Genomic DNA, 12,362 nt, shown 5'->3' with positions numbered 1-12,362 from the left:
GACGTAGTTGTTACAAGATGGTTTCTGTTTACATTTTTATGCAACCTCATTCGTCAAAATATTTTTATAAATATACTTCACGCATTCAATAAAACCATGTCTATTGTTCTTACGCGTCTGTTTTATCGTCATTGTAATGCTGTCACTTTTAGCACTGATATCTTATAACCTATCGTAAAAAAATCATTAAACTTTTTAACCTTAGCTCTTAGGAGTACATATCATTGTCTGATAATCATGACCAGCCTGTTGGTCACCTGTGATAATCAAAAAATACTGCAAAAATTATTTTCGAAATATTGGGTCACGCGATCAGAGAACGACTAGACGATTTGACCAAGCCGAAACAAAACTTTAAAGTAGCGAGCATCTATATTTGATACGGGGTCTTTGGTAAAACCCGAAGTGTTTGTCATAAACTAGTGCTACGATAAGTTTTATATTGAGCCTTTTATTGGCTTTTCAACTCACATGAGAACATCACGTGACAAGACGATAACCAAACTGTAATGACTACGTCATCGAAATAAAGAGATTCCAATCTACGGCGGCTTTTCGTTTTTGAGCTTTTAAAGGCTTGTAATCGTCTTTCCACGTATTTGGCAACTACAACACAACAGAGTAAAACATGGTGAATAATTTGATACCAAATAACTGTAATGTGAATTTTGTTGCAAGTCAACCTTTAAGCTACAAAGAACGATTCACCTCAATACTATTGAGGCACTTACAACGAGGGCATCCTGAGGAATTTAAAAGCGCGTCTAAGAATCTTCAATCCAGCAAATTTATTTTATTTTTAGCTTATTTCACTAATACCAGAAGTTTTAGGGAAGTGATGGATTTTTCTTTTCCACTATGCTGGGTTATCTATTTCTATATTTGTAAAGTATTTTTTAACTAATCTCTTGTTGATTATAATTGCAGTTGAAAATAAAATTTGTAATAAAAACACTAGCCAAATCATGCCATTAATCTATCACCCATTGAATTGCATTGATCCACCAATGGCTAGCCATAAATTGTAGATTGCATCTATAAACCAAGCCACAAAATATAATTATTGGTGTGATAAGGGTTTCTTCTATCTCAGTTTATTGATGTAACGACATTAGGCTGTAATAGAACTATCTCTTAACCTTAAATGAATAAAAAATCGTGCTGACCCGGTCCGACCCGATCTTGGCCCTCATAGCTGACCCCGAGTCTGGTCCGACCCTGCATTCCTTGTTCTTGTTCCAGCTCTAGCTAAAAAAGCCGTTGGTTCCATTTCCCTGATCAGACCAAAACTTCACAGGCTCATCATATTTTGTCATGTTTAGTTCAACATGATATTAGTCTATTCACCTAGCCAGGGTCTGGATCATTGAGTGGGTGAGCTATTTGCCCCCCCCCTCTTTTCTCCCTTCTCTCTTTTCCCCTTCTCATTTCTTCTTTGGAGAAGGGGAAAAGAGAGAATGGGGATAGGAGAGGGGGGCAAATAAAGCCCTGATGGCTCATGATTTGTGTGCAACAATTCATACCTTTTATAGTTTTAATCTAAGGTGGTTATCAGATATTATCACATAGTTGCTTTAGTTTACTGGATTATGTATCAAAGAAGGTTTTTATGTGAAAACAAATGTAATTTTGTCAAATTCTCCTCATAAGCTTCATTGTTACCAGCAGTGCAGTCAAGCGTGAGGCACAATACAATGACGTTAAGTCATGCTATTTAAGTCTGACAGGCTTTTTCCCTATTGGCAAATCTAGGTATATATATCTATGATTTTATCTGATTGACTATAAGCTAGTCAGTATATGGCTCACCAATGTCTCCGTTGACCAAGGCAATGTTCAAACCTGAACAAGCTGGGGGTGCACTGCACCCAGTCCTAGCCATCAATCAGGATTTACTAGTATGAACCACGTAACATGACATGTTGGGATTGTCATGTGCTGGTTAACTCACCGGTTCACAAAGCTATGATTAAAGCTTTTTACCACATTTATAGTGTCCGTGTCTTAGATGAGATCCTTTTACAAGTCCATCAGAGTGAAGTATAGCTGTGTTGAAGTCCATCTGTAAAAATACCCTAAGATTTACTATTTCATCTGGGCTGGTCAAGGAAAAACCATTGTGATATTAGCCACTGAGTATAAAAGATTTTTTAAAAAACATTGAGTTTTTTTTAAAAACATTATGGAGCAACCCAAACATCTGGGCACCTTAGATCAGGCTCCATGTGTGAATAAAAAAGTTGTCTATTAGCCTTGGCTTTTCAGTTTCTAAAACAACATTGTTAACAATGGTATAACAATTCTGTTTGTAAGAATAGTCAAAAGTTTGGATTTCCAATAAATTAAAGTCAAACCTACGCAGAATTGTAGTAGCTTTAATCAGAAATAATTTGAACTTTTTATCATTTGTGATTGAGGTTATCTGACTGCCAATACATTTCAAGATTAAAATCAACAAAACTTGATAGCAGTTAAAACATTCAGATCAAATGAAAGTGCACTTATGACGTCTATTATAGTTGCAAAAAAACCAACAGAGTAGAGATTCACAACTCTGCAACTTCAGTGCCATAGCCAATATTAATAACAAGAGAGGCAGGCAGCCGTGGCAGACTAATCACATTCTGACAGACAAATCACTAATAAAAAATCAAACGTCAATAAAAAAAATTCAAATGTTAGAAAAATGCAAATACTTTTTGATAAAATCAAATCAAATTTTGTGTAAGCTCATATTTAAAAATTAGAACAAATATGTCATTGTCAAAAACCAAGCTTACTCATGTTGAACCAAATGCATCCGGTTTTTAGAATTCATGTTTAGTCAGTGTAGCTAGCTGTGATAATTCTTTCAGACTATCTCTATAACAACTTACATGATTTTTAGTATTTCTACAACATTCACTGTATTTGTATGATGCATTTATATTAAAGATATTACTACTGCTCATACAAGATCACTGGCACAAATTCAAATAGAGGTGAAATGTCTGAGTTTGGGGGAAGCTAGCTTGAGTTCTCTGTAAGTGCAGTTTTCTAGAGAGTTATCTTCTAAGATTATTTTGCTCCTAAAAAGCTTAATTCAGTGATTCCACTATCATTGTATGTTGCCTGATGTATAAATCACTGTGGTGTTTGTATTTTGCTTTGCAACAATGTAAGCTTTTTATCTTAGCTGATTAGTTCAGGATCAGTAGAATTGCATTATGAACAGCCTAAGAAATTTTGGCATATGATAAACTTTGTTTTCCTTGAACGTGAGTAGAGTACGTCACAAGTAAGTAACTAACCATGCATTTGCTTTGTAAAAATAGTTCATGGGATTGAAACCTAATGTAAAGTAGGTTTGTTATAATTAATTTTTTAATGATTTTTCCTGTGAAATTCATAATGCAAGTGAACTCATTTTAAGAAGTACCGGCTTTCGAGAACAAGTTAAAAGATAACTCGTGTAAAATTTCTTAAAGTTTAATCACGAGAAAAGATAATTATCTGCCATTTCAGAATTTTTTGTCGATTTAGGTAATCAGGCTGTCATAATATTTGAGGAATAATATCGAAAAAAATTGGTCACAAATAAAATGCTGAAAAAAAGGGTCTTTGTCTATTGAGCATATTAACTGCAATCAAATTTTGAGAGGCATGTTATTTGATCAGATCACCTAAAACAGCAAGCAACATTTCAAACAATAAAAAAATATCTGTAACTTCTGAAAAAATATTTTAAATTTTGATGTGAGTGGCTATTTAAACACCTGATGATGCAACTTATGTGCATACCCATAATTCTCTAAAAAAGGCTGGTTAATTTACACTTGGTCCTATTTTAGAAGCTAGTAAAGAACTGCAGTCTAGAAGACCCATTTTAAAAATTAATGACAAGGAAGTGAAAATAACTGCAGTTATAACTCACAGGTAGAAATAACTGAGAAATGTGCAATTGCCAAAAAGTCAAGAAGTTTGTTAGATGTCTCTTAAAAATATATTTTGATCAACTCTCAGTAGAGTTTTGACAAATATTTGGTTCAGTTTTGTAAACATAGTAGTTTTTCATTGCTTAGGGAAAAAGATAAACTGAAGATCATTTTAATGTAAACATATTGTATGTAACTTTTAGAGCATGCCATTTTACTTGCTCAATTTACTAACGGTGCATTTGGTTTTCTTAAATAGTCAAGTTTTGTCTTTCATAGCCTTAGTGAAATATGTAATCTGATTTAGCATGAGTTCTAAAGGTACAGAAAAGGAAGCGCTGTTGGACTCTACACAAAACAAGATCAAACTATATTCCAGCGATGAATCTCCTGGTAGCGATGATTCTTCTATCGGAAGGCTACAGCCCCAGGTCTATCCTGTACGATGGTGGACTTTATTTATTTTCTCTCTCTGTATAGCCACTCAGAGCCTTTGTTGGGTAATATGGCCGCCGCTAAGCAACGCTCTTCTCATAGCACATGGATGGGATGTCTCGGCTATTGGAATGGCCAACGCTGCCACCAGTGTCACGTTTCTAGTTTTCGCTCTTCCAGTCATGTACATCGTGGAAACTAAAGGTGCGTAAAGAATGTGATAAGACTCGTCACTTTAGATTGTAATCCTTGATTATTTGTGTAATACTTTGGTTTACAGTTGATAAAGAAGGTATGACAGCAGCAAAGAGAACATAATTTTAAACGCCATTGCGGTACAGCAGTTGCACTTTTATGTAAAACAGAAGCACTTTAGTTTGAAAAGAAAACGCATGAGTCAGCTAATCTATGTATATACATCTTAAAGTTTGTTTGTCTTCTGTATTTTGTTTGTTCAGATAGACCGATAAAGTATTAGCAACGAAAATCACCTTCATCGTGAATTTGAACCGCAATTCAACAAATGAGCGTATAACCACAAGACTATGGCTTTCTTGTCACACCCAATGTTTTTACCATGGACTGTAGATCCTTTTTGCGATGGCACACTCTAAATCATTAATTAATACTGTGCACCCATTGGTTACGAGGCCATGTTATAAGATTTGTTTGCCTTACTCTATGGAAAACAATGTTTTTTCATTCTCACCGAACCAGAGAGAATTTTTTTCCATCATACAATACCAACTCCAATTTTTCTCGAAATTAAAGTTTGTTAGTCAGTATGATTACAAAGAAATAATGAAACCACTGATATGCTATTTGCCGAAGTCTCTCCTGCAATGCCTGAATGAGGTATACAATGTTTGCTCAGTTCAGCGTTATTTGTTCTAAGTTATAGTAAAAAATAACATAAAAACAAATAAGTGAAAAATTCTTAGCCTATGACGAAATTAAAGTTTAGTTTACAAAAATACATACTAAAACTTAGCTTTAAGTATGTATGTAGAAAACTAAATTCATTTAAGTTTAATTCAGCAATAATGTTAAACATCTTTTTTAAGGTAAAAATTTCCTACTGTACATGCTGCGCATAGTTACTGTAATGTTACATTTTCTTGCAAATCATAACCACTAAATACCCTAAAGTTGTTATAGGTAACCATAGTTACTAAGGTTAACATAATGTTTTGTTACTAATTTTTAATATGTACAGTACATATATAAAACATTTTTAAGAGTTTCACTAGTAGGTGTTTGCATTAGATAGTGACTATGGATTTCTATAACAATCTGTACAAATTTTCAACTTATGATGCCAAAACTGAAACGAATTAAAATCATATCACTGTAAACAAAAAAAATTTTCATTGTGTTCATAGCAAACCAGATTTTATTTAGCCATTATTCCTAATATTTCACTTTACATTTAAAGATGTGATTGTGTCAAAAAATTCCATCAAATGAAATAAATACCAATAAAAGGCTAAAACATTAGCTACAATTTGATGTCATTTTTGTTTTTGTAGACTAACCCTGTCTAGAGATAAAAGTGTTTGAATGAGGACATAAATGGGAAAGAGAGACATGAATTTGTGCTGCACAAACCATAATATTTTTCGTTTGAGTTTGCTGCAGTAGATTAATTTATCCTATTATATGAGATGAAACTATGTTAATGGTCACGACTTGGATGGATGTTTTTAATAAAAACTTAATGCTGCGATGAAACTTTTTTGCTTGTAAAAATTATAAAATGAAATAATATTGTTGAAAACAATGTAAAACATTATTTGGAAAACATACACCATAGCCCTGTTGTCATTTGTGCTGAAATCTGCTCTGATAGATGGGTTTATGAAGTGTAATCAGAGCTATATTGACAGGTTCTTTTGCATAGCTCGACTTAATTCTAACAGACCAAGTATTAAATTCAAAGATTTTATGCTTCCCCTTACAAAGTAAAAACAGGTGAGTCTATAAACTGCCAGCCAGGTGCTAGAATGGCTTTATCAACAGTTTGCCAGAAAAGGTGGGTTAATTGATTTCAAAGAAACTGACATTTTCCGTTCACTATTTCGGTCAACTCAAAAGACCATTTGTTTTGCACTTGAACTAACTAATCGAATGTGACCAGCAATTTTTTTCTACAAATTGGTACTAATAATGACTAGATAATGCTGACTATATGTGACTTTTTGAGATGCAGTTAGTTTCGCCATATATTCGAACATATTTTTTTCAAAGATGGCGGTGTGCTTATTGTATTTCGTAGCTTGTTTCTGGTGTGAATAGGAACGGAAAACTTAGCTGATACAAAGGCCACGATGAAATAAGTTAACTCGACGACCTAATTACCATAGACCGGCAGAATCATAGCCCGTGCTCAAATGTTTACACAGCATGGAGAGGAAACTGATATGACGAGTTTTTAATTTTCCATATTTGAAGAATTGAGACATTTATAATAATGTATCTGTAGCTGGATTTAAAATTGTATTCTAATCAACATGAGCAAATACACAATAAAATATATGCCTATAGAGTCCGTAGGACTAGACTTTTATTGCAATAGCCGATGTGAATAGAAGATATAAAAAAGGTTGTATCACTAGTTACATCATTATAGGCAAGTCTCTTTTTCCTGAGTGTTTTTCATGCGATGAATTTTTGTCAATTTCAATCTTCAAATATCTTGACAATGAGATCGCCTAACACAAAAAACAACATATCAACTGATAGACAAAAGAAACGCTTTCTTTGAAATCAACTAAAATTGATGCAATCACATCTTTAAGCACTTACAGTTTGTTTGATTTTTTCTTAATTTCTTTTAATAAATACTTTTTTATGACATAAAATTGAAAAGTTACAGTTATTTGAAAAAGTTTGAAAATATTTACAGTTGTTTTATTTTTGCTCTTAATTTATATAAACTGCACAAAACACTTTTTTCATGATATGAATGGTGAATCGTTGAAAATGAATGGTAACTGTTGTTAGATGTTAAATAAAAACAAATTATATGCTCAAAGACTTATTTATTACTTGGGCAACACTGGGCATTCAACTCATATAATTATAATCCAATGCTTATCATTATTATATTTGTTCATCTTAAGCATAAACACCAAAGTCAGCAATAAAAAGTCAGCATCTTCACAGATTGTCTTTAGAGTCAGTGTAATTACAGGTATACGAGTGGGAGTTCTGATGGCCTATTCTGCGCTAGTGGTAGCGTGCATCTTGTGGAATATCTCACTCTTTACAGAGCTTCTTTGGTTAGTATTAACAACACATTGATTTTCCTACAAATGTGTGTGCATGCGTGTGTGCATGCGTGTGTGTGCGTGTGCGCGTGCGTGTGCGTGCGTGTGCGTGTGCGCGTGTGTGTGCGTGTGTGCGTGCGTGCGTGTGTGCGTGCGTGCGTGCGTGTGTGTGTGTGTGTGCATGCGTGGGTGCGATTTCATCAACAGTGGAAATATAACATTAAGCAAAAATGAAGATATAGTTATAATATTGATTAAGGTAAACAAAATAAATGAAAGCTTAGATCCTACTCGTTGTGGCATGATGAGGCCTAAATGCGCAGTAGCACTGCAGCTAGTTGAGATGCTGGACCTCCAGGAATTGAAAAATCCAAACAATAGGTGTGAATTGATCTAGGCTTTACAATTTGCTTTTAACATCAACTCTAAAACTAGTAAATGCAGCGGTTTTGTGTAAGTCTATTGGAAGACCGTTCTGTTGTGGTGGTACTCTGTATTCGATTGTTTTGTGACATGAAGCAGTATAAAGTAATGGTAAAGGTAAACTGGGTTCTAAAAATCTTGTCTTACACTGTATTGCGTGTGTCTTTTTTGGTTTTGTCACCAGTTGAATAGATTTTTGCATGAGCTATCAACAAAGTTTTATACCGATAAAGTTTATCAACAGGCAACACAGGCAGCTGAACAAACAGGGACTGAGATGAAGTTAGTAGTTGTTTATTAAATATTACGCACATAATACGACTTATGAAATGAGCAATGATGAAGAACAAAACAAGAACAAAATCATAAAAAGGAATAAATAAAACTGAGTGATTACAATGAGAGCTGGTCAGCAAGATATTGAAAGTAAAAATTAAATAATGACTAAAAATTATTTTTACTCTTTTAGGACATGAGAGAACTTTATGAGTTGCATTCTGTACTGACGGCAAGGGAAGTAAAAAAACTCAACGAGACAAAAACAATAAAAAATAATTTAAATTAGTTTAGTTTTAAACAAGAAATGTCATTTAATTTATTTGATAGAAAAATACAAAAAGCGAAAATGAATACAAAAATCAAAATATTGTAGATACATGTTTATAAAATTAACTTACTATAAAAAAGAGAGCAGGTTTAATAGAATAGAGATGAAACCGGCTGAAAAGAATATAGGCAGAGCCAGCTGGAGAATAATAGTGTAAACGAAGAAAGTTGATAAATAATAAACAGCAAAGCCAATTGGAGGATTAGCGAATATCCCTAGCTTAGCATTGATAGAATATAGCTGGCAGATGATGGATTTTATAATGGAGTATAGTTGAGAACAGATCCGTCACAATACCCAGGTCAAATCTTTACCATTTTCAGTACAGTGGAATAGTTGCTAATCGAATAAAGCCAAAAGCCAACATTGCCGAATGGAAAGTCAATAAGTAATATAAGAAATTGGGGTTTCGATACCAACAGATATGTTGCTACTTGCAGGGTGTTTGCTGTCGGATCATTCATAAATGGTATTGCCCCTTGCATTACTGTGGTTGTACCATCACTATTCTCTGTAACATGGTTTCCTGTAAATCAACGAACTACTGCTACATCAATTTGCATCCTCAGCATTTCAGTAGGCTCAGTGGTTGCATTCACCGCAGGTAAGTGACTGTTAAGTAACTACAACCAACATCTAATAAATTCATCTTTCTGCAACATGAGCAAAGCTAAAACACAAACAGGCCACTTATGTCAAGAGTAGCCATAATATTATTGTATTGTGTCAACATTTTAATCATGTGTAGGTTTAAAAGTCTTTTCATGCTGCATTTTAAACACTAGAATCGTGTAGTTAATAATGCAATATAAAAATATCTGTAAACTTACATTTATTCAAGTTAGTAGGTTTGATAAGTTACTGTTGAAAGGTAAGAAAACAGTTGCTTTGACAGTCTTTAAAGCTTTTTAGAGCTTATGGACTGACTTCGCTATGAGTATAACCATGCTGTAAATGAGAAGTTTAGTTTTTCAACAAAGAAGTCCAATTTCTTTTACTCGTCATTGTACGGAAAAAAGAGTATCAAAAAAGATATGACCAAATAATTATAACTTTTTAAAATCATGGAAAAGGTTTAACCGCTATTTTTAAAATATAGTATATGATAAAGTGTGGAAAATAATGACAAACTACTAGAAATTAAAGAACTAGTATATTCAATAATCTGTCATTTTTATTACATTATGTATATATGTAGCTTATAAGTCTTTTAGAGATAATTAAATGTTAATATTGTGGAGGACGGGACTATACTAAACCATATGTTTGTGCTTGAGACTACATTAGGCCTAGTCACTTGTGTATATTTCTTAACCGGTTATATAATACCCTGGTAAAACTATTATATCATACTACATTTTTGGGCCTGCTTCACAGGCCTGCTAGCACACCATTATGCCTATTGTCTGGGCCTGCTCACAGGCCTGATGTGAAACAATGAATGTTATATAATTGTGGGTGGAGCAAATAGTATAAAAGGAGAAGGCATAAGCCAACTCTTTGGGATTCTGCTAACGGATTTTATACTGTGAAGACGAAGTTATGCATGTACTGATATACACTAAATACACTATACTTATTCTTATAAACTGCCTACATTTGATGCCTGCCTGGTTGGCATAAGGAGGATCCTTCCGCCAGAACTTCTCTGGCTTCGAAACACGAACTGCTAGGGGGAGACACCTAAGGAAGGCTAGGGGTGGGCTACGTTACGATCGGACCTGATCAAAAATGCGATAGCATTGGAGATCAGGTCCTCCAGTAAGTAGTCGGGACCTAAACTAGCCAAGATAGAGTCTCAGAGAGCAGGCCGTGCTAGCCTTCCAAGTGAGCCTGAACTGCGGATACCCAGTCGCGGCCTGACCCGACCACTAGGTGTGTCAGGGAGGCCGACGAGGGGAAGGCCCAGTGTTCAGACTGCACTGCCTTGCTAGGAAAAGTAAAGCTGGCTCAGCTACCGGGGCCAGACCTTTACACTGGTGGCAGCGGTGGGATTAAATCAATCCACAAAAGATAACTAGCAAGGCACGATCATGGAAAGACGCACTCGTAGCGCGGAACGACGGGGAGTCCCCCAAAGGGAAGGACTAGAGGGCCTAGAGCGATTAACGAATGTGCTAGAGAGGATGCTTGTGAACTAAGAGGCACAAAGGAATCCGAAGCCACCGGTACCCAGAGAGACATTCAAGGCTCCTGAGTACGATGGGAACGGTGATGTAGAAGCCTTCATAAGGCAGTTCAATGATGTGGCTGTCGCAAATGACTGGGGAGCCAGATCCGCCCTACTAAACATTCGAGGAAGGCTGAAAGAGCAGGCCAAGGAATGTGGGCATGGACATACACTACAGGCAGTGTTCAACACTCTCCGGGCGAGATTCGGCATGACCCCCAAGGAGGCAAGGTCGGAACTGCAGGGCCTGAGGAAGGGAACCCACACTACGTTGTTCAAGCATGCGACCCGTATAGAAAGGCTTACGAGCATTGCGTTCGAGGAATTGTCCGATCGAATGAGGGAGGAGATGGCGGTGGATACCTTCTGCGGGACCTTGGGTAACATTTACCTACAAAGACACCTTTTGGCAGTACCCACCTCCACCCTGGAGGCTGCCGTGAGAGCAGGGAATGAGTACCTACAGATACGGCCCGAGATGACCATCCGGCAGAACCACCCAGCAAGATCCGGGGTTAGGGCAGTCTAGCCAGAAGGACTCGAGCAGACCATGGAGAAGCAGACAGAGGTAGAGCAGGCCACAGTTGTCCGTGCTGCCCCTGACTCACTGGGTTTGCTCTTGGCCACGATGGAAGATCTAAAAAGAGAAATGGCAGATCTGAGGAGACAAGTCGGTCAACCACAAAGTCCCCCACAGCAAGTGACTTGAGAGAAAGGAGTAAGGAGATGCTGGGGGTGTGATCAGGCGGGTCACTGGAGAAGGAACTGCCCCAAGAACCAACCCAGTAGCCGCACCACCCAGGGACAGAACCAGGAAAACGCCTACCGCCCGCAGCAGTAGGGCAACCTGCTGACTGCAATAGGTCGCCAAGAACCAATAATCACAAAAATGTGAGAGGGGCAGGCCGAAGGAAGGCGGAGGTGGACCCGGAAGGCTGGTTACACCCCGCGAATTCAGTAGCTCTCACGCAGGGGCCTCCGGAAGGGAAAGTTCCCACCTACAACCACTACCAGAGCTTAGAAGGCCTAGACGAAGAGGACATGGAGATGGATCCTCGAGTATCGCCGCAGAAGGCCCGACAGGCCCGGAGGCGGTATGTCCGTCAAACCCAAAGGCAAGCTAGACAAAAAGCGACATCAGGAAATGTCGGTAGTCTAGAGGAAGGTACAATCGGGAAAAACTACTCCAAGAGATCTGGACCGCGAGGGTCGGGACCGAGAGCCGATCCAGCACCAGCTGGAGCTCTCGAGAGACCTAAACGCAGATCGGGAAAGAAGGAGAAGTTAATCTCGAGCGAACGCTTCCAGGAACTAGGACGACCTAGGTCGGGGGAAAAAAGCCCAGCCAGTGCTGATCCTTCCCAGAGATTTGGACAGGGTAGATTGGGAGCGAGAGCCAGTTCATCCGGAGCTGAGCTTCTCCAGAGATCTATACCCTCCAGATCGGGAGTGGAAGAGGAACCAGCTATGGTGGAGCAATTCCAGAGACCAGGGGGTTGCAGATCCAGGAACGGGTGGGGCTGGGATCGAGCCTACTGCCCCCA

The 12,362-nt window shown here is 37.4% G+C and overlaps 1 protein-coding gene across 1 annotated transcript in view; it reads left to right on the top strand.

The window, feature by feature from the left end:
* Positions 1-12,362, top strand: part of LOC137393340 (solute carrier family 49 member 4-like) — a 42,683-nt gene that overhangs the window by 8,901 nt on the left and 21,420 nt on the right. Inside the window, exons 2-4 of the mRNA XM_068079845.1 lie at positions 4,222-4,553; positions 7,543-7,630; positions 9,089-9,252. Of these exons, the coding sequence (XP_067935946.1) occupies positions 4,223-4,553; positions 7,543-7,630; positions 9,089-9,252 (583 nt within the window). The 5' untranslated portion in view covers position 4,222. The remainder of the gene's footprint in view (positions 1-4,221; positions 4,554-7,542; positions 7,631-9,088; positions 9,253-12,362) is intronic.

The sequence above is a fragment of the Watersipora subatra genome, chromosome 4 (assembly GCF_963576615.1).
Source record: "Watersipora subatra chromosome 4, tzWatSuba1.1, whole genome shotgun sequence".
Taxonomy (NCBI): Eukaryota; Metazoa; Bryozoa; class Gymnolaemata; order Cheilostomatida; family Watersiporidae; genus Watersipora; species Watersipora subatra.
This window is presented reverse-complemented; position numbering and strand designations above follow the sequence as displayed.